We start from the raw sequence: 23209 nt of genomic DNA on the forward strand, positions 1-23209 counted from the left end.
AGATACTACCTAGATGTTATTGTTATAAGGTGAATGTATATACCAGCCTGTGTACCGTACGTGTTACTTATTATTAACCCCTCCTCGAGCCCTCCTATCCTCATTAGTCCTAATCTTAAAAACATTACATCACGTGTGCCGTACCAAAATTACTTGGTAGCCTTTCCATTCTAGCCCTCCCGCCTGCCCGCCTGCCGAAAGCTTTTAGGAGCCACACTAAACCTTTAAAGTTTCTCTGATCTTCCTTTCAATCCAAACCACCTCACCTCACCTTACCTCACCTCAACTCAACCCAAATCAGCCCTTGAAGAATTCGAAATAAACACACAACCACCCACAACTCACAACCCACCAACTACCATACCATAACAACGACCGTCACAGAACTTCAGATCTCTACCTAAACCAGATCTTCGACTACAATACTCAATTCAATTCATGCGCACAATCCTGCAGACAAGAAAAAGCATAAATACATACGCTCAATAACCCCACTACAAATACATCACAAACAATCAACAATTTCCTCGAGATCAACAACCACCCCTCAACTCGATAATAACTCGTATATTCTCATCCTTCAAGATCAACATCATTGCGGCCTTCCTTTCCACCGGCCTTCTCTAGTGTTATACTATTTTATGCTGAACTAATTGCATACGATCCAAGACGAATTCCAATAGAACGCGACCTTACTTTCGCGCCCCAACACCACATCTCATACATTTATGCTAAAGATACCCTCTCCCAACAAAAACTACATATACAATGGCTGATGAGCTGGCAAACAAGCTAGCGGCTACTAAGATCAAGTATGATCGTCCACTCCTTGGATATCTTTAATTGTCACTGATATGAGAATAGTGATAATGCTTCCTCGGACAACTGGAAAGCTGGTCTTAACATCCCAGTAAAAGACACGAGGCAACAGACAGAGGTACTCAAACATATTTTTCTCTACTTGATGTTTCGTTAAAGTCGCTAACATATATATGTAGGATGTTACCGCCACCAAGGGTCTCGAATTCGAAGATTTCTCCATCAAGCGAGAGCTGTTAATGGGCATTTTCGAAATGGGTTACGAGAAGCCATCCCCAATTCAAGAAGAGGCAATCCCCGTGGCCCTTACAGGTCGAGACATACTGGCTAGAGCGAAGAACGGTACCGGTAAAACTGCCGCCTTCGTCATCCCTGCACTCGAACGTATTAATCCCAAAAACACCAAAGTACAATGTCTCATCCTGGTACCCACTCGGGAACTAGCTCTTCAAACTTCACAAGTCTGCAAAACTCTTGGTCAGCATCTCGGCATCAACGTTATGGTTACTACTGGTGGTACTACCTTACGAGATGATATCCTGCGTCTCCAAGAGCCCGTTCACATTATCGTCGGTACACCTGGTAGAATCCTTGATCTAGCTGGAAAGAATGTAGCCGACCTCAGTGAGTGCAATATGTTTGTCATGGATGAAGCTGATAAACTACTCTCACCTGAATTTACTATCGTCATCGAACAATTACTTCAATTCCATCCAAAGGACCGACAAATCATGCTCTTTAGTGCAACATTCCCAATGACGGTCAAAGACTTTTCGGATAAGAACATGGTCGACCCCTACGAAATCAATCTTATGGACGAGCTCACTCTGCGCGGTATTACTCAGTTTTATGCATTTGTCGAAGAGAAAGAGAAAGTGCATTGTCTCAATACTTTGTTCTCAAAATTACAAATCAACCAGTCGATCATCTTTTGCAACTCTACAAATCGAGTCGAACTTCTTGCTAAGAAGATTACCGAATTAGGCTATTCATGTTTCTACAGTCATGCTCGTATGATTCAAGCCAACAGAAACCGCGTTTTCCACGACTTTCGAAATGGTGTTTGCCGCAACCTTGTTTGCTCCGATTTACTCACTCGTGGTATTGACATTCAAGCTGTGAATGTCGTTATCAACTTCGATTTCCCTAAGAACGCTGAAACTTATCTTCATCGTATCGGTAGATCTGGCCGATTTGGACATCTCGGTCTAGCAATCAACCTCATCAGTTGGGAGGATCGCTTCAACTTGTATAATATCGAGCGTGAACTTGGGACAGAGATTGCTCCAATTCCACAAATTATCCCGAGGAACCTTTATGTGTACGAGACTCCCGAAAACATCCCCCGTCCAGTATCCAACTTCCAAACCAACACCCGTCAGGCATCAGGACCAGGACGTGATCAGCAACAACCCACACAGCACTCTGGGAATCAGAGAACTGGTGGTCAATATAACAATTATAATAATGGACGCCAGAGTGGCCCAGGCCAAAACCAGAGTCAAGGACAAGGACAAGGGCAGGTACAAGGACAAGGACCGAGACAAAACCAAGGTCAGCGTCAAAACTATTCCAGGGGTCGAGGCGGATTTGGTGGTGGTAGAGGAAGCGGTCAAGGACCACGACAGAACGGTTACGACAACTCAAGAGGAGGTCGAGGCCAGGGTCCTCCACCAGCTCAATAGGCTTATGTTCCAACCGTATTACACGTGATGATGATGTTTGGAGTTTTGTACATATAACCTTCTATTCCCTTTGCGATAGACTCGATTTTACGACGGACATGGCTGCGGGATTTTTTTGCTCTCGACGTTGAGCTGTTTCTGGATGCATCCCACTACTCGACTTGACGTTTGATTCGGGTCATGAATTTCTTCAGCTGTCGCTGAGTTTTCGTGTTTGTATCATACGACTCTCGTTTTTCAATTTTCTCTCTTTCATTTTTTCGACAGATAACTACTTTGGGTCGCATGAGTAGTAGCGGATAGCAAAAGTTTCAGCGAATTCGCTCTGGTATGACGGCATGGCGTAATGGGAGGGCGTTCAATGAAGGTACTCGCAGGAGAAACTTTTCTAGTCTAGACCGGTTCTGCTGTAAAGGCATTTCTGGAATGGGCGATGGGTAAATCTATTTTCTTCATCTTATGGGCTCATGGTAATGAGCATTTGATGAATGGGTGGTGACGGGCGTGCCAACGGGTGGACGATTTGTTTGTTGGGTTAATGTTAGTAAAGATGATTCAATCAACAATGACTCACGGCTGGCATTGATGACAAGCGGAGAGCAGGAGATCGCGCTGCTGAGAGTGCTTTACAATGGCAATGATGGTCACTTCTCACACTCTCGAAGTGGGGAGCACGACATCTTGGGATGAGGGGTGTTCACAGAAAAATAACAAAAAAAACTTTAGGGAGGAACCTACGATATTGATGTTAGTTTGGATCGAGCATGGACTTGATAGCTTTCATCATCTTCAGACAATACTATTCTTTCTCTCTACTTCCATCTCGATGAGTATGATGATGATATTGATTTACATGTGATACTGTAGTACCGCATTGAACTTGGATATATATGACGGTTTGAAACATCAAAGTTTATATGCAGCAGAGCCCCTTACATGATGTTACGCACATATGCATGCCGGTCGGTCGGTTTGTCATGTACATGGAAAGTGGCGGAGAGTATGAAATTCCAATTTCTGGTTTCAGTATCTGATGTACACAGGGATTAAACGGAAGCTGCAACCTCTGATGTACAAAGTGGATCCGAGCTGAGGTAACCATAGCTAGCACGGCAGTGAGGCAATGAGCACACGTACATGTACTTATTCTTCCGTGTCGGTCAATTCGCTGATGAGTGATGTTACAATACATGGCCTTCCCACTCCATGGATCAGGAATTTTGGAGGGCCATCATAACAGAGGGTCGCAAAATGTTACCTCGGGGTTCTGGCCAAATACTCGTGGCTGAGCTGCTAGGTGATGCGAAATGACTCCCTTGGATTTGATAGAACAGATGAGCGCATGAGAATAAATAGAACGAAAAGGTACCACGAGACACCAAGAAGAACTAAGGGCATGAAGTGCGCATGGCGATAAGGGAAACAAATGAATGGAAGGGCTAGAAGGGAGTAAGGAGAATTCATTTTTCGTCTGATGTCTCACTTTTCGAGAAAGTTCTTCTTGATGTTCTTGAACTTTTTGAATACCTAATATTGATGTGTATTCTTGTTTTCGATGGTACAACGTACGTGGTTAGCTAAATGCAAATTCATCTATCGAGGAAATGAGGGAATGATCGATATCAATATGTGGTCTTAGATGTGTCTATTCTTGTATAAAAGTACTCGGTGTGTTTAGATTATACTCGTATATTGATGGGATGTAGATTAAGAGGATGCTTGTGTACGAATAGTAACTAAATAGATGACGCGCCGCTGGTCTTCCGGTGGCCACTGCCGTGGAGAGACTGACGGCGCGAGATGCGAAATGCAATTTATATCTTCAATTTTTGAGCGTAGCGAGCTATAGGGGTTTGAGAGTTTCCCCTCGATGTTGCACCTTCGCATATTGAACATGATTTGAGCGGCCAAGGATGCTCAAAACGGTAACATAGAATACTTTCTCCATCCCGCCTTCCACTTGATTGGATTGTAGATCCCCGCATGCTTCTGATAAATAGACTTCGTGACATTGTAATCTTACATGCACGCAGAACAACTACTCTTCTTAGATATCTTGAACCAAAGGCCATCCGAGCGGACAGTAACCAGTAGGGAAAGAGGATTTCCTATGTCAGCCGGACCGTTCCGACATAACGACCGAGAAATGATATTGTGGCTTGAATGATGATATATTCTAGAGGAGATCGTGAAGAGGGATTGGTCGGGGAATGTGAAGGGATTATATGTGATACTCGGTTTTTCGAAGCGGTGAGAAGGTACCAAAGATGATGGACGTGACTACTCGTGAGTAGTAGGCGGGCTTGGTAGGTAGGTAATGGTAATTAGTCGACGATGATGATTTATATTACCCCTCCTTTTATTTCTACTCTTCTATTGCTTATTTTGTATTTTCTTTTGTGTCATGATGATCAAGCAAGTGAGCAAGCAAGTAAACACCTAGACAAGAGAGTTTTCTGACCACCTTTAACCTTTTGATATGAATTAGAAGTATTTATAAATATATATAAATTGATCGAAGCATTCCTTGAGAAGTTTGCTGTCTATGTTCTTAAGTGATCACTCACTCACTCACTCACTCACTCACTCACTCACTCGAAACGTTCATCACCCATTGTTTTATAGAAATATACGAACATATGAACACACTTCATACTTCATACTTCACTTACTTTACTTGTCCCTGGTTCATATTGTATTATTTAATAAGGATGATTGTATGATGAATTCGAAGTTCCATCTCTGGGGAACTCATAATTAACCTTTGAATTGCCTTGATGCTTTTAGCGCCCTCCAACCCCCCGCCAAAACTTGTCGTTCGATCTAACAAAGTTCATTTGGGTATCTGTGGGTTCGTTCGTTCCAGAATCTAAATTTAATTTAATTCAATTTCAATTTCAATTTCAATTCCAATTCTATTCTATTCCATTTTTTCATAAGAAAAGAGATACCAAAGAATCTTTTTCACTCCGCCAGTTCTCATTACACATATACAACTATCCAGAGCCAAGAGTTAAGAATTAAGAATTGAGAATTGAGAATCAAGAATCACTCAATGACCAAGCACCGGACAATCAATTACCAATCATCAATCAATCAATACCAATCCCCCATACCAAAAATCTACTACGAATAACCTCGCTCTGCTCTCTCGCTTTTGCTTCTTCGATTGCGGTTCCTATTGTACACCTTCCACCCTTCTGTTTGGTGTAAACCAAAGCATCCGAGTACTGGGAGGAGTACATATCAAACATCCAATATCCGACAAATCGCAGAAGAATAAAGAGTGTGAGATTGTGAGACGATCCTAGAAAGAGAAATCGAAATCCACTTTGTCACCAAGGTCCCACAGAAAGAGACGGCAACACTGGGATTAAGAGGATTAAAAGCAGAAAAAAGTCTAAGACATTTCAAGATACCGAGAATTTGGCAACAAACAGGAAGAGAGAGAAAAAGTGTGAGAGGCAAAAAAGTAGAATCGACAAGGACCTATTGATTCACACATTCATTGATCTTCTTCTATTACTATGGCTTTAATTGTAAGATAAATTATTCATTCACACCCTCATACTCTCACACCCTCACACCCTCACATTTTCAATTTCTACAATCGTTTTATGGTCGCAGTCGCAGTCGCATCCGCATCATGTTCACACCCCTTCGCGCCTCTATTCTTTCTTAATGCTGCGCCCGTGTTTGCCTCATGGGTGGATGGGCGCACAATACAATTGTTTCCGTGAACGATATGCGACTGGTTTGCAATGATAATTAGCATGTTTGGGGGATTTCGATAAAACAATCATGGGACCTTGTACTGACCTTGTGTTCTCTACCATAGTTATGTCTCGCGCATTATTGCGACACTCATGGTCCGACCCCGGTTATGGTAACAGAAGCACTTCCAGTAGGTTGTACTTCGTGTCCAGAAAAAGAAGAGTCCACCCCTCGGAGACCTAGTACAAGTAAATCGTTCAAATCCTCGGAACCTTCTCTGAATACCAATGCGCATACGTCACATAGAACGAATTCCATTGTTTCCGAGCCAGACGTTGCGGCGAGTCGGCCAGCTCTTCATGTAAACTCAAGTCCTTCGAATGCGTCAAGTACAGCGGGTTCTGCGGGCGAAACACCTCCTCAAAGTCCCAGAGTACCTACTTTGCAAAATGCACAAAACACGACAAACCAATTGCGACGCGATTCGAGCTTTCGCAAAACATATCCAAGTGAAAAGCCAGGTCCATGCGAGAATTGCGCTCTTACTTTACCTAAGAAGACCAAGGAGGATATGCCCACAAGTCCTAAACCATCGGGAACTGGCAAACTCGATAATGGTCCAATATTACGAACAAGGAAGCCATATGAGCGCATTACAGGTCAGAGTACCCCTCCCAAGTCTGCATCCTCAGATTCAGACGATTCGGAATGCGCAATCCAAAAAGAAGAACGGGGAGAGCAGCACCAGGCTCGGAGACTCCCGGTCAAAAGATCCGACGCATCTCCTACCTACACCACCAGAGAATTCCTTTCGCATAACCACTTCGTTGACTATACCTCAACGCATGAACCTCTACAGCCCACTTCTTTCTCCATTATCCGGCAATCTTGTCTTCGTACTCTCTCTTGTGAAACCCTTCCACCGTCCTCAAATCCCACACCTAATTCCACACCCTCCTCCCCCTTTATCTCCAGTTTCTCCTCTCACCTCACATCCTCCACAACTACCTCATCTGGCGGCCCAATCTTCTTTGGCGATCCAATGGCCGGCTACACCACCGCATATATATTTCGCATTCCTGATCCCTCTGCTCGTGGTCGTCGTCGAGTCTATGCTTTAATCGCTCTCTCCACTCAAAAAGAACGCATGGCCATGCGCACCTTTTCCTTCCTCGACGCAGCCTTCCGTGATCTCGCAGATTGGATCGCACGCCTCGCTGATGAAGAACTCGCACGTTCTGAATCAGCACTCCAATCCCCTAGACCTGGCGATGAAAAAAATGGCAATGGGAATAGCGGTGGCCCGTTTGGAGGTGGCGGTACGACAACTACACCTACTTCATCTTTCTTAAGAGGTGGTAATAGAGGACCGGATAGTAGAATGACTGGTGCGAGTTTGAAAGGGAGAGGCTTGGCTGAGCTGGTTGGATTGCCCGATTTTTTTATCGAGCTGCATAGTAGATTTGTGAGATTGTTGGCGGAGATTGAAAGACCGAGATAAAAGTCGACCTCTCGTAAACGTTCGATCTAAAGTCCCACATTCGAAAGTTTCGAGATGAGTGGAAAACTAGTATTGCCTCCTAAATCTGGCACTTACAAAGGAAAAGGTGTGGTGTTATGACTTATGGCGAAGCATAGATATTGGCGTTTGTGATTCTTGGTTCGTATTCTTGCTATGTTATTTTGTGAGCTTCATCTAGTGCAGATTGGGCCATAAGATTGTTTGGAGTCCAGAGAAGTTTCCTTTATCTTTTCTTCTTGGGTTGTTTTAATTCTTGTTTCGTGTGGTGGGATAATGAGTTGGTATGTTGAGGATGTGCATTTTATGAGCTGATTGATCTGGCAACGTTTCAGCTTTTTGCACATGATCTCACTGGGGAATTTCAAAAATATGAAAAGGATCTATGATCATGGGCTAAGTTGATGAGCTGCGGGCTGGAAGAGGGTATTGTAGGATGTACTGTTGTACGAGAAATGAGGAGCAAGAAGGTAATTTTGTCGTTACATGTATTCGAAGTTGATTTTGATTTTCAGAGGCGCACTTTCAGACAAGCGAAAGATATTGATACCGTGTGTCATGGTGAGTTGAGAGAATGTTGAAGCTGTATAAGTTTGTTGCACTGGTGTATTTTTATTGAAGTAAGGGAAGGTTGTGTGACTTCTCGCAAGCGCGACTTGCCCGGGGAGCATAGAATCTGAGGAAACTGAAGAGAATGATGAAAGGGAAATGGGGTCTATTGAGAGATTAAATCTTGTAGTTTAGGAGGTAGTAGTTAGTTGATAATGTATGAAGTATACTATTTAGAGCAAATAGCATTTTGCGAGCACTCTTTCTTTTGGTATTATTGAAAAGATCTTTGGAGAAACAAGATTTATGGAGTTGGGACTAAGTGAGAAGTTGACTGTCCTTTGAGGATTGGGCGACATCGGCAAATTTAGAACTCAGAGTTGGGGACGATGGGTGAATCATTGGTGGCACAAAACTCCACCAAAAATCAATCTGCTGCAGGAATTTGAAGAGTTGATCTTTCCACGCATGCATTACTACATGCATTTGTGTAGCTTATTCACATCTTAATTATCTGGTATGTCTGGGTAAAACTTCAGATCTTGTTTGTACGAGTGTGGCAAGAGACCTTGATAGAGATTTTACTTTGTGCAATTTGCTGTTTGAATGTGGGATGAGAGGATGAGAAGATCAGTGACTGAGATAAAACTTCAGGGCTAGTGCTTTATCTATACACGTTGTGCCACTGGGACTCAGAATTAGATATGGATGTCTCTTTTTCAGTGAAAGTTCACAGTGAGATGATGTTGTCGTCACTTATATTTATGAATCTTCAGTATTTCTAATGGCATTTTTATATAATTGTGTTGAGCAAGCACTTTGAGGAAGAGGGTGGAGGGAGGAACGGTATTTATAGATTCAGATGGGTCTACCGAAGATTGTTGGGGAGAGTTGGATACAACGGTTGGTATTCGGAGAAAACTACTCAAAAAACAGGATGTATTTGCGGTCGAGTGAACAGATGATCTCAATTTCCATGAGAAAGATACAGAAAAATTATACTAGTAGTGAAGTGAACTGAGAACATTACCCGAGAACGATAAACGGCATCTCGCATCTCGATGACTGTTCTGTCAGGCTTTTGCACATTCACAATAGTTTCATTTTGACCGGTCTTGTGGGAAAGATAGGGTATCAAAATGACTATTTAAATCCCAATAATCTCGTTTCGAGTTCATAAGATTCGATTCTTGTTGATGAATGGGCCGTAATTGAAGGTTATAGATCATATATATCAAAGCCGCAGAACGACAATTCAATTAAGCCAATTCAAGAGAACAGAATTAAAGGCTTTAGAAGTCATTAAAAAGCAAATCTCAATTGGCATTCTAAGTTTCATCAAAAGTTATGACTTCTTACAAGTGTACTTTTCACCTCCTTAAAGATTGTTCAGATTGTCCAGATCTTGATGAGTCTCATTTGTCTGAATTTTAATAACTAGCTTTTGCAGATAGGCACGTTGCTTGTGATTTCTTTTCCTCCCAGAACAAAACGAATGTCATAAAGATCACCCCAAATATTGCCACACCAGGCTTGTATCGTTCAACAAAGGGGAAAAAAAGTGTTCGGAGTATGGTTGATCCGGCTGAACATGCTCCTTCCTTCAGTGTTTACGGAATCAAGAAATCTGAGTTTGCTCCTTCCTTGGCATAAGTTCCGACATGTATTCACAAGCTCGATCCACCTCTTGCTTCTAAATGTTTGCATTCTATATCAACCTGTCAAAGAAATTGACCTTACTCCATGCCCCCTTGACAGGACTTGGGAGACATGGACTTCATAGGATTTCCAAAACGCAACTATGCGACTGACAAACCATTTATCTACACTATCCTTCCGTCACCCACGTCTATTCGACTTCTTGAGATAACATCAAAGCTATGGTGTCGTACCAAATACTCTTTCCATGTAGTGGAACTTACCGAGGCACCGACATTTGATGTTGTATCCCACTCGCGGCGAGATCTCGTTCCACGAAATAACATTATACTATGTGATGACAAGACATTGAGAATCTGTGGGGATGCAAAGAATTCCATCAATATCGGAAGGAAAGTTTCCTCAAAAACTTCCGGGAAGATGAAGACACGATATGTTTGGATCGATTCGGTGTGCATTAACCCAGAGGATCCAATGGACCGAACTGCCCAAATTTCAATGATGCCGAAAATTCTCAAAAAGGCTCGGAACGTCATTATTGGACTTGGAAAGAAGGACGTTTTTACTTCTGATGCAGTGAAAGCCCTAAAAACACTATCTTTGGTGCCACATGATGAGTGGTCAAATTTAGTGAGCTTGGATTGGGATTGTCAGGAACAATACTTCCATAGGCTCAACATTGTACCTTTGCAATTACGATCATGGCTCAGTCTCATAGCTTTCTTTAATAGACCTTGGTTCTCAGGTATCTGGGCTGTACAAGAAGTCACAATAGGAAATGATGTAATCGTTGCTTGCGGCAAGGAAATCATTCCTTGGGAAACAATTTCGAAGGCATTGTCGTTCTTAGCCCATACTGAATGGTATAAGGAACTTCAAACCAATCGTTTGATCAAGTTTCCTAGAAATGCTTTGAAGGGTAGGCGACTCAAAAGGCATCAAATACTATTGAATTCAGAGATAGGCTTCAAGATGGCAGTTATACAACTTGAGTCCACTCGAGCAGGGAGTGAATCTACCCAGATTCTTCCTTTATTTCGATATCTTCTTCGCGCGCATCGATATTGTGAGGCTTCTGATAAACGAGATATCATTTACGCGCTACTCGGTTTACCAAGAAAGGACACTCTACCATTCACAAGGTTCCCAGATGTCCTTTCAGTTGATTATGAGGTGGCGGCACAAGATATCTACACTAATGTGGCTAGAATATTGCTCCAATGCTATGGCTTAGGAATCTTATCAGATGTCCAGGATTCGATAGCATCTATTCCTAATCTACCGACGTGGGTTCCAGATTATAGTGTCCTACGAAGGCCTTTACCTCTGTCAATGCGCGGCGACTGTACTTGGAGTGCCTGTGGTAATTTGGAGTGGAAACAAGAATTCTTAGAGACTGAGCCTAACTCCTTGATATTGCAAGGTATGCTGCTTGACATAGTCTGTGAAAAGGCCAAAAAACAGAACAAGTGCTTGCATCCGATGGAATTCTTAGATGGGGTATATGAGGTTGCAGCTCATCTCGACCCTGTATACCCACTTTCAATGGGTGGCAAGTAAGTTTCTCGAATTTCTCGAATTTCTCAATGAACCCACTGACCTCTCAATCAACAGATTTCAATCTTCACGTGAAGTTGTATGGCGCACTATTCTAGCAGATACATATCGAAGGGAACATCCAGCACCGCAACAATGCGAGGAACTCGTAGTACACTATCAGGAATGGGTCCGCAACGGAGTACGCAATGAATCTCAGGCAACATGTTCCATGCAAAGACTCAATCTTACTGAGAACCAACCGGGCAAGTATGGCAAAGAGGAGTTCTCATATCTCGAGAAAGAAATAGAAGCTGCGAATGATGCCCGGACTTTATTTCGAACTCGCAAAGGTTATCTTGGCATCGGAGCACAATCTTTACGTCCGTCTGACGAAGTTTGGGTTTTAGCGGGGGCTTCAGTTCCTTTCATTCTTCGACGAGGTGAAGATGAATTCTATGAACTAGTTGGAGAGGCATATCTACATGGAGCTATGCATGGAGAAGCTTTGGAATGGGGACATGAAATCAGGAGTATATCGTTGAAATAAGGATCAAGAACGTAAATCGAAATACGAGCCATTTTTTTCAGACTGAGTTTTGTGGACTCTCAAAACCTCCGAGTAAAAAAAAGAAGGCAGTGGCATTGCAAAACTCGAATATCTTTCAATGTGTTTAAAGGTAACAGCAAAAAACCTTTTCATAAGAATCTCCTAAAGACTATGATTACTAAAATCACATGTATCCTCATGGAACAAATTAAATTATTAGGATTTGGGCCGTTTGTACGCACTTAAAATATTATCGACTTTCATCTAGCTCGAAGTGGAGAAGATTGCGGAAATCGGGTTAAACTCATACTCCGTAAACTAGGTTAACGGTTATCACAATGATTTATAATGGAATAGAACGGAACGATTAGAAATAACCATGTCAAAGTTTATTGATAAATCGATTCAATTTGATTGATTATACTTTCTGTTAGAATCAATTTCAAATCAATCTTAATCGTAGGTGTAAAATCTTCTAGGGTTTCATCACAAACCTAGGATGTTTTTCCAAAGAAACCCTAGAAAAAGCAAGCAAATTAGATTCAATTCAACTCCCTTTCCTATTTGACTTCAACTCTACCATTGTATCATGTATTCGATTTATCTCTAAGCCTAAAGTGACTAAATTTCTCACAATATTATAATATAAATACTAACCTCCAAGACTTTGATTCATCATGTTACTAGCATTGTAGCATGTTGAAGTATCAATCGTTCTCAACACCTTTATAAGTTTAAAGACCGTCTCATACATCGCCATACACCATACTGTTTTGTTTCTTCATTAAAATAGCACGGCAGCTGCATCCTACCTTTTAAAACATCACTATGTCCATCCAAAAGCAAGTCTTCCTCATTGGTCCTGGATTCATCGGCGGCGAAATACTGGATCTTTTACTCGAGGAGAGTCGCTATGAAGTTACGGTACTCGTTCGCAGACAAGCCGCTGCCGAGAAACTCAACAAACTTGGCGTCAAGACGGTCAAAGGGTCTCTTAGCGACTCGGAAACTATTACAAGGCAAGCTTTCTTGAGTGATATCACTATTCATGCTGCGACTGCAGACGATCTTGTCTCAGTAGAAGCCGTCATCGAAGGCATCACTCAACGTTTGCAAACTGGCCAAAATGCGATTTTTATCCACACAAGCGGAGCGAGTTTTCTTGCAGATGATTCGAAAGGCTCGTTTCCAACCGGAGTTTTCTACGAGGATGATAAACCGGAGAAGATTGACGCGAAATCTGACGAGGCACCACATCGAAAAATTGATCTGGCCATTGTCAACGCCAATGAGAGTCTCGGCCCAAAAGCGAAACTAGCCATCATGATCCCTCCCCTCATTTACGGAATTAGCTCTCTGGAAAAGCGGTTATCGATTCAGTTGCCTACTTTAGCTCGATTTGCGATAAAGCATGGCTATGCCGGACATATTGGGGAAGGTTTATCAAGGTGGTCACACATACATGTTCGCGATTTAGCAAGAGGTTATGTGACATTGTTGCACTCGCTTGAGACCAGTGACTTGGAAGTCAAGAACCCTAACTATTTTTGCAGTAATGGAGAAGACTTATCATGGAGGGAATGTGCTTCAGAGATCGGTAAGATCTTGTACGAAGAGGGAAAAATCAAGAGTCCTGAGACCAAAACTATACCTTTGGAATTGTACAACGACCTATTTGGGCCCTATTCATCCGTAGTTGTTGGCTCTAATTCCTTGAACCGAGGTAATCGATTAAGGAAGCTTGGATGGGAGGCAAGAGAACAAACGATTCTCGTGTCTCTGCGTGATGAATTGATGATGATATTGCAGGAAAAAGAGCCCTTTTCAGGATACTCTGCACTTTTAGCTCCTAGGTCAGACCGAGATTGATGAGCCCCCTGGGTTCAAAAATTGACTTTTAGATATGAGAATAGAATATTAAGAAGCACCCACCCAAGCAATACATTTCCAGAAATCACAAAACAATGGATACTGCATTGTTTTTCGCGTGAACTGTAAACTTTATGCTATCTGTCAATCTGAATAATGATTTACTACGCACTCTACTTCCATCCACGGTTGAAATAAGCGAGGACCCTATCCGGTGTTCTATGGCAGCAAGAGAGACCTAGGAACATTAAAAGCTGCGCGCTTCATTTTCCAATATATCCTTAGAATCTTGAGATGACTGAGAGTCTAGTGACAAAATTGCAATGATCAAGCGGGTTTCAATCTATCTCCCAAATTTTTGCGTCAAACATTGCTGTCACATTCAACACCAAAGAAATCGGAGTTAGACAATGTGGTCCACATTAAATCCGATACCACCTTTTGAATTTCTAGTAGCATAATGTCTTTTGCTGGTTCTAATCAAGCTTTGGTGAGTTCCAATAAATTTGAGGAATTATCGTGTGAATAATATTAGTGTAACTTTGCTTTTACTAGGTGTATACTCTCCTCCTGTCGGGATATCGATCATGTGATCTAAGAGGGCACTGTATTGCACTAGCGTATGTACTAGCGTATGCACTAGCGCTAGCACTTCTACTATATTAAATACTAGCTTCCCATAGTTAATAATGATCAAGACGAATAATACAATCAATTATATTGATAAGATTGAAATACTTTATACTTTAATCAACACTAAATTAATATCAATACTAATTAATGATATCACAAATTAGGGCCTTGGATTCTACTAGAAAGCACTAGGTGTTTAGAAGTAGTATTTAGGATTGATAGAAATTCTGAAGAGACCATAAAGAAAAATATCATTATACTAAATATAATATACTTTCTTTTCTTGTTGTACTAAAGAATATACTCTGAATAATTGCATTAGAAAAACATATTCAAAAAAATCGACTGGTCAAGTGTGACGAATCGATTTTGTATTCATCATACATTCACCTTTATACTATATATTGTATAAGGTAAACCCTTTATCTAAATACCTTTCATATACTCTCTCATACCTCTCATATCTATAATATACCTATAATCTTCAAAATACCTACAACCTATCTACAACCTTCGAAATACTTATAACCTTCGAAATACCCCTATATACACCCTATTATATCGGATAGCGACAACACCCCGATTACCTCTAAGGTTATCAGCAAGGAATTATACACGGAAAAGGAAAAGAAGTATTGCAAAGAGTGATTAAGCCTATTAAAGGAACAACAAGCTGATAATAAAATTATTAATTTTGACTCTAAGAAGTTCACTAAATACATCAAATTTAAATGCAAGTAATACAATTATAAGGATATCAATAATAACAAGCTAGCCGAGGTCTTTTATAATGACTTTAGTATATTCACAAGTAGGCAATTCACAAAGATCCATTAGTTGGATATATGAAAACTATAAATAATATTATGTGCCCGAGGGATATGAATACTGAAATTAGATATTGAAGTATCTATAGCTTTATACAATTAATTATATAGGTTTACTACAAATATATGAATGAAAGATTAAGTTCAGGAAGTTCTGAAAAATTATAATCTTAAAGAATTTAAATTTAGATTTGGAATAATCAATAGATTTATTAATAACAATTTCGAATATAATAAAGATAATCGAAAAGATAATAAGAAGGGTAATGAAGGAGGAGATTCTAATAATAATAATAATAATGATGGTAATAAAAAGAATAATAGAGATTGATATAATAGGGATAAGAAATTATTGATATATTCTAATATACAATTTCTTATCAGTTTATCGAAATTCTATACCAATAAAGAGAAATATAACAGGAACAACAATAATTTCGACTTCAAACTCTCGATATTCTACGAAATCTTATAATATGCGAAGATGCCTATGGATATACAATACAAGGTATTCCCAATTATACTAAAAAACAACATGCTCGAGTTCTTTTATATCAACTACAAAGTACTATTATCTACATTCAGAGAGCTTTACACTTATATACAAAGTAACTTTAAGAGAGAAGAGTATCAACACAATATGCTATCTAAATGAAACAGTATTACTCTTAAATCGATTAAAAAGGAGTATAAAAACAAGCCATTTAATAAGTATCTTACTATTATGATCAAATAGCTATATATGCTACAGTATCGACTTGATCCCGCTATACGGCAGATATCATATTTATACAATAAGCTTATACTAATATATAAAGACATTAAGATATACAACCTAACTTGTTTCGACCCCAAAAAGGAGGTGTCTGATTTAATTAATCAATTGTAATAATCTATTAATACATGAAAGAGATTATATAAGGAAGAAGATATAGTGCTATTCATTGACAGAAGATTTCGTAGTAATAATAACTAGAATAGTTCAAATGGTTCTAGAGATTTCAGAAGTGGTAATTTCAGAAGTAATAATTTCAAAAGCAATACTAATAGGTTTCGATAATAATCTAATTCTTCGAATTAATAAAATCATTATTAAATATATAAGAAAAAAAAATATCGATTAACAAAGCATTCCTAAGAGGAATAGAATAAAAATTAATATAAATATCAGAAAAAGATTAAGAATAATAGTAATAATATGTTTAATAAGTACTACAATCAATAATTGATCGAATATAAGGGAGAAACTATTAATATAGAATTTGATTTAGAAATCGAAATGGAATAGTTCTTTACAGATCTTAATATTAATGATACTGAAAAAGAAGCATTTTTTGTTAGTTTAGAATCTGTAAATAGCTAAGAGATATTCAATTAGTTGTTAGTCAATACAATATTGCATACATTAATTAGAGACCCTATTGAAGCTATTCTATTGGCAGAAAGTGCAATAGATATCTTTTATACAAATTATACAAATAAGGAGTTCTTCAATATATATATCGATATAGCTTGTACAGGTAAATCTATAGTTGAGATTGGACAATATTATGTATGACAATAGGTATATCTAGTAACATATGATTTACAAACAGTGGGAATGGCGAATATACGCTTTAAAAAGGGGACTGTAATATTAATAGGTTCATTTTGTGTTAATACACTATTTGGATATATTGTTTTTCATATTGTGAATACCAATATTCCATTTTTATTGGGACTTGAGGATATGAACCAGCTTAAAGTATTCTACAACAATATTACCGACAAATTCATCAATCCAACCAGTTAATATTCTGTCATTAGGAAATGCGGGCATGCATTTTTGATATGGAAGATGAATATGGATTAGTTTATTCAAGAGTCTATTTGCTAGAATGACTACTATTTAATGATTACTAAACTACAGTATTTATATTAACAATTTGGCCACCCATCTGTACAACGTTTTTATAATATACTATAACATGCAGGCTACAACAAAAGCAATAACACTATAAAATATCTCATCAAATACTGTAAGCACTATCAAATATATAACAAGTCATCTGGATGTTTCAGGTTTATTCTACTAGAGAATACTGAATTTAATTATACTATATATATTGATGTTATATATATTACAGGCAAACCAGTTCTGCATATTGTCAATGAGATAACACACTATCAAATAACTCGGTTCCTTGAAAACGTTTCAGCTAAGTATATATTCGATATTTTTCAAAAGTGCTGGATTGATATATATATAGAACTATTAGATTATATTATTCATAATGTAAAAAAGAATTTTATGAGTAAAGAGTTTGTTTAAAATGCAAAATCTATGTCAATTATCATTAAGAGCATACCAGTTGAAGCATATAATTTTATAGACATAGTGGAGAGATATTATCACCCCTTATGCTATGTGTATAAGATTTTGATTAAAGAGCTTGAAGATAATAATTTGACGAAAGCAATAATCCTGCAAATAACAGTAAAAGCTGTAAATAATATAGCCAAACCGAATGGGCTTGTTCCCACACTGCTAGTTTATGGGATATACTCTAGATTGAGTGATATTAATTTATCAACCCTAATAATCATTCAATACACGAAAGCTATGAAGAAAGCTATGGTAGAAGTATGTTATATACAAACTAAGAGACAGATCATAGAAGCGCTCAGATTAAGGAATGGATTATTCATGACATTAGTCCTTACTCTATTGCTTAATTCATAAGTTTTAGTATAAAGAAAAGGAAAAGATGACAATACGTTAGATAAATAGACTGGATCACACACTCTGATTGAAATGGATGGGGAAATATGTAAAGTGGAATTCACTAGTGGACCGACTAAATTTCGATCTATGTCTGTACGATCTTTTTATAAAGAGTCTGAAGAAATCGAATCGAATGATGGTAATGATACAAATGGTAACGACAATGATGACACTATAGTAGTTGATACATCACGAATGGAGATATCACGACCGCAAATACCACTGCTAGCGGTACAATCAGATATGCAACTATATTGTTATATGAGAAGCAACTTGACTAATATGATCAATTTGACGGATATCGATATTAAGCTACTACCACTGCAACTAACTGTATTCTTATAAGATAATATATCTACACAATATAAGGAATCACAACACAAGGAAGTTAACAGACTAATAGAAAATGGAGTCTTTAAAATCGTTTCAAAAGCTAGTATACCATTTGGAATACGACTATTTAAATCACGATTTGTTGATGAAATAAAAGAAGAAGGTATTAATAAAGTATATGCGAAATCATAACTAATAATTCAGATATATCAAAATACAGGCAAAATCATTGTTTTGATGTAATCACTGACTATTCAATGCATTAGCCAGTGTATTATACTTGTACTTGTTATTATTTTACGAGTGTCAAATAAGTATATTCAGGTCTATTTACGGGATATCATATAAGCATATATTTAATCAACCACAACTTTGAATAGACCTATTTATATGGAAGCATTAGAAGAGGTCGGACTTGATTTCGGATATATGCTATACATTATAAAGTCCTTGTATAATATACCAGAAGCAGGAAATCACTAGTTTGGAATCTATTACAATCACTATAGGGATAGGCTAAATATGACGCAATCTATATACGATCCCTGTTTACTTTACTCTAATAACGGCATTAGCATTATAGGATTATAAATCAATGATATTCTTATAATTGCAAACGAAAGATTTGCACAATTAGAATAAGAGCAGTTGGAGAAAGCCGGATTTATAACTAAAAACAGAGAGCAATTTACCGAAGATCATTTACTTAAGTTTAATAGTGGTTTAATCATTCTTAAAGATGATAGAATCTATCTAAATCAGGAGAAACAATGTAATAATCTCCGAATAGTTATGCTGAGAAGCATTGATATACGGGGAATAAAGGGAAAGATTCGAAAGAATATTATTTCGAAGAATCAATATATCGCTCAACACATGAGAGATATATATATTGTAATAATATATTAACCAGAGATATTATATTATCTTTCAATTACTGTTTAAATAATAGATCCGAAGGAAGAAGATACTATTAAGCTTAATAAGGTTATCAATAACAAATGGATAATCCAAAAAGAGGATTAATCTTTATATCTCTTGATATAGATTCTATTGACTTAGTCATCTTTATCGATACATCCTTTACTAACAATATTGATCTATCATTGCAAATCGACTATATTATATACCTCGTAGATAAGTATAGCAATGCTAATATTATTCACTGGACGTTGATCAAATGCAAGAAAATCACTAGAAGCATACTAGCTTTTGAGCTATATGCATTAATTCTAGATTTTGATATCGGAGCTGCTATTAAGGGTATTATCAATGCTATTCTCAAACCTAAAAAGCAAATATTATTTATACTTTATATAGATTCTAAGTTACTATATAATCTATTAACTAAGCTCGGTATAAACACGGAAAAACGACTCCTAATCGATATTATGGCTCTACAATAATGCTACGAAAATAGGGAGATTACGGAGATTAAATGGATTAACGAAAAATCGAATCCTGCGGATGCCATAACTAAAAACAATGTATATCAAGCTTTAAAAGACTTGATTGATATTAATAAAATAGTTATTAAAATAATGCATTGAGTAAAAAGAGAATAGTAAAAAAAGAGCTAAGAGAATAGGAGTAGAATATTGTGCTTAAGATTGAATAATGGGCTTAGGTTTAAAGCATATGATCCATTCAACTTAAGAGTTGCCAGTGTCAGGATATCGATCATGTGATCTAAGAGGGCACTGTATTGCACTAGCGTATGTACTAGCGTATGCACTAGCGCTAGCACTTCTACTATATTAAATACTAGCTTCCCATAGTTAATAATGATCAAGACGAATAATACAATCAATCATATTGATAAGACTGAAGTACTTTACACTTTAATCAACACCAAGTTGATACCAACACCTCCACTTTATTCTTGACGGACCTACAGGATTTCACTTACTCTCTGTTCCTTTTAATATTGCAGAATTCTACCCACCTCGTGGATTTGTATTGCAAAACTTAGCAAATTGAACATTCAAGCAAATTATAAGCATCAAGCGTCAAGAATGTCCGCAGAACATGACCTTGGGTCTCAACTTTCTAATGGCACTCGAATCGTCCATGGGGTAGATTCGATAATCAAGAATGCCTTTCCAGCCGAGACAAATATCCCCGTTCAGCTTCAAATCTTCCATCTCGGCCACAGTGAAGATATCAGTATGCCGGCAATGAACGGAACGTTTGGGTGCTTACCTTTCGATATAAATACTCGGATTCCGATGCATTTTCATATGAAGGTAGCCACAGATGCAAAAAGTCGACGATATGTTGTCGAGAATATCCTCGTGCTAGATGGAGTCGCAATCGTTGAGCTTAGTGGTGAGATTTATGTTGAACTACCAGAGACTCTAGTTAGCATTGAGGGTGGCATGCCACACACTTGGACTGCCCGCCTGGCTCGGATCTGCAAGAACTTGGTATATCGCCCGACGAGCAAATCGTGTCAGATGGTCAATTTCTGACAGTTTTCCAACACGAGGAACATGCAGTTTTCCTTCCAATCAGACAATCCCAATGGTTAATACACGAATAGGATTATGAGGGCTGTGATGATCTGCACAGTGTAAGGATTCCTAAATATAAGATTGATGATTTAATCATGAATGCATGGTTTGTCTGGGTAAAATGTGATCGGAAATCGTGCGATATAAGATCTTAGAACTTGGATAATGTTTTATGTGTACTGAAAGCGTTGGAGTATTGTAGCAAACTATGAGCTTGGATGTATCTTCGTAATTTGACCTCATATATATACTCTTCAGTTAAGAGTGACTAGTTGTTAATTTTATACAATTGAAAAAATTGCAGCGAGGGTGAATAGCAGAGGAGTAGTCATTACGTGTATACCGGTAGGTGTTCTATAGAACAGGTTCTAAGGGTGTCCTTCTATATCTTAAGAAATGCAGACCTCACAGAGAAGTGGAAGTCAAGAGTTTGTTATTGACTTCACTCGATTTTCCAGATTCGGAGAAACACATGAGAACGCTAATGAGATTGATTGATTGATTGATTGATTGATTGAATTTACGTCCACCTTCAGTCTAAGACTATATAGAATAACTGGGCCTGATGGGCCCAATAGGTAACTTTTTGATTTACAATATTGATTATGATCTTATTAGGAAAATAAAAACAAATACTAGGGAACAGTACCCGCTCATTATATGCATTACATATAATAAGAAAATTCTGATAATCAAAAATTATAAAAAGATCAAGCCTTCTTTTTATTTCCTTAACTGTTTTTTTTTTTTTTTTTTCTTCTCTCTCCTCTTTCATTACTACTCCTTTCTTTATTACTTTTTATTCAGAAATCCTTATTAGATATCATACCCTTATAGCGATTTTGATGATATTGATAAATTTGATAGCTAATTCGATATTTATTTTGATATACAATAGGAATTGTATAGTGATTTTCGATAATAGTATATTCTGGAATATCTCTTTTCTTTTTGTTTTATATATAGGATAGCTAATTAGGAGGTATTGTAGTATCTCAATATTATTGTATATATATCTATTATTAGAATGATTGAATTGATATAAATATAATTTGATATATCCGTGATTTAATTTCAATTGGAAGAGTGTATTAGTAGTATTTCGATTAGTTCCAATTGGTAGCTTAATTTTCAATCCGATTTTTTATGGAAATAGCTTTGAATAGATTAATACCAATTGATTAAATCTGAGTTTATATTGATTGAAAATTAAATTTTATTAATCGAAAGAGAATTCTTTAATTATCATTTCTAACAATCCAAAATTGGTTTTATTCGAGGTGGATTATATTGTAATAGCCTCTTTTACTAGCTTATCTGCTAGCTCGTTTCTTTTAATTGATATATACTCTAATACTCAATTCAAGGATATTTCAGATTCTTTAACTATAATAACTTCGATTGTCTTGATTACTTGAATTTGGTATACTTGCTCTAAGTAGTCTGAAAGTGTTTTCAATTAAAGAAAGCCTACTTAATTATCTGAATAAACCTTGAACTTCTTTTCACTACTAACAATTGAACTAGTATATTCGATGGTTTGGGTGACTTTATATAGCTCTTCATTATAAATTAATTGATTGCTTTCAATATTGATTTGTTCTTGATATGAAATCTGATCATTCAATTATATTGATATTATCCCTATACCAATACCTATTCTCTTTTCAGTAAAAGAAGTATCTGTATAAATGTAAATAGTATTTTGATCTTTGTGTTTAAGAATAATATTGTGGAGTATTGCTGTATTTTCTTTGAAACCTGACTAATATTAACTTTGAAAGGGATTTCCTTTTTTTATAAAGGGAAATGAAAATGGATAATCTTTTCGAAAAAGAATGAATCAAATTTTTTATTAATTGATTCCCTAATTCTATCAAATTGAATTGGCTTATATAGCTTTCTTTAAAGAATATTAATTGCTTTTCAATTAGCGTATTAGTATACTAGAATAGCTTTTTCGATATTAATTGGATATTTAGATAAGAGTTTTGTTAATTGAAAAGTATATTACTTGATATTTAAGTTTAATCAAATATTTGCTGATTTTAATCCCGATTCGATTTTCATTAAAAGAATTGGAATGATTTTGAAAACTTCTAGTATCTTTTAAAAAACTAGGTTTTGAAAAGCTTACATTTTATTCTTAAAATGGGCTTATCCTTTTCATTAAATTATTAATCTATAATTAACTATATTAGTTATACAAGCTATATATAATTATCAAAGAGCTTTAGAA

General features: G+C 37.4%; 5 protein-coding genes across 5 annotated transcripts; all 5 read left to right on the forward strand.

Moving 5' to 3' along the window:
* The first annotated feature begins 265 nt into the window (after window positions 1–265).
* EAF02_011707 (uncharacterized protein) lies at window positions 266–4249 on the forward strand. The gene is made up of 3 exons (XM_038907754.1): window positions 266–812; window positions 865–937; window positions 999–4249. The coding sequence occupies exons 1-3, from the start codon at window positions 769–771 to the stop codon at window positions 2502–2504; spliced, it is 1623 nt and encodes a 540-aa protein (XP_038752571.1). The 5' UTR covers window positions 266–768; the 3' UTR covers window positions 2505–4249.
* A 1782-nt stretch (window positions 4250–6031) lies between these two features.
* On the forward strand, window positions 6032–7719 carry EAF02_011708 (uncharacterized protein; the record flags this gene model as incomplete). Its single annotated transcript, XM_038907755.1, has 2 exons — window positions 6032–6043; window positions 6343–7719. The coding sequence occupies 2 exons, from the start codon at window positions 6032–6034 to the stop codon at window positions 7717–7719; spliced, it is 1389 nt and encodes a 462-aa protein (XP_038752572.1).
* A 2337-nt stretch (window positions 7720–10056) lies between these two features.
* On the forward strand, window positions 10057–12031 carry EAF02_011709 (uncharacterized protein; the record flags this gene model as incomplete). Its single annotated transcript, XM_038907756.1, has 2 exons — window positions 10057–11501; window positions 11560–12031. 2 exons carry the CDS (start codon window positions 10057–10059, stop codon window positions 12029–12031), a joined length of 1917 nt encoding a protein of 638 aa, XP_038752573.1.
* An 828-nt stretch (window positions 12032–12859) lies between these two features.
* EAF02_011710 (uncharacterized protein) lies at window positions 12860–13900 on the forward strand (the record flags this gene model as incomplete). The annotated part of the gene is made up of 1 exon (XM_038907757.1): window positions 12860–13900. The coding sequence occupies one exon, from the start codon at window positions 12860–12862 to the stop codon at window positions 13898–13900; it is 1041 nt and encodes a 346-aa protein (XP_038752574.1).
* Window positions 13901–20472: 6572 nt separating this feature from the next.
* EAF02_011711 (uncharacterized protein) lies at window positions 20473–20928 on the forward strand (the record flags this gene model as incomplete). Its single annotated transcript, XM_038907758.1, has 1 exon — window positions 20473–20928. One exon carries the CDS (start codon window positions 20473–20475, stop codon window positions 20926–20928), a length of 456 nt encoding a protein of 151 aa, XP_038752575.1.
* Between the last annotated feature and the right edge of the window lie 2281 nt (window positions 20929–23209).

The sequence above is a fragment of the Botrytis sinoallii genome, assembly GCF_014898435.1.
Source record: "Botrytis sinoallii strain Bc 23 chromosome Unknown BSIN_034, whole genome shotgun sequence".
Classification (NCBI taxonomy): domain Eukaryota; kingdom Fungi; phylum Ascomycota; class Leotiomycetes; order Helotiales; family Sclerotiniaceae; genus Botrytis; species Botrytis sinoallii.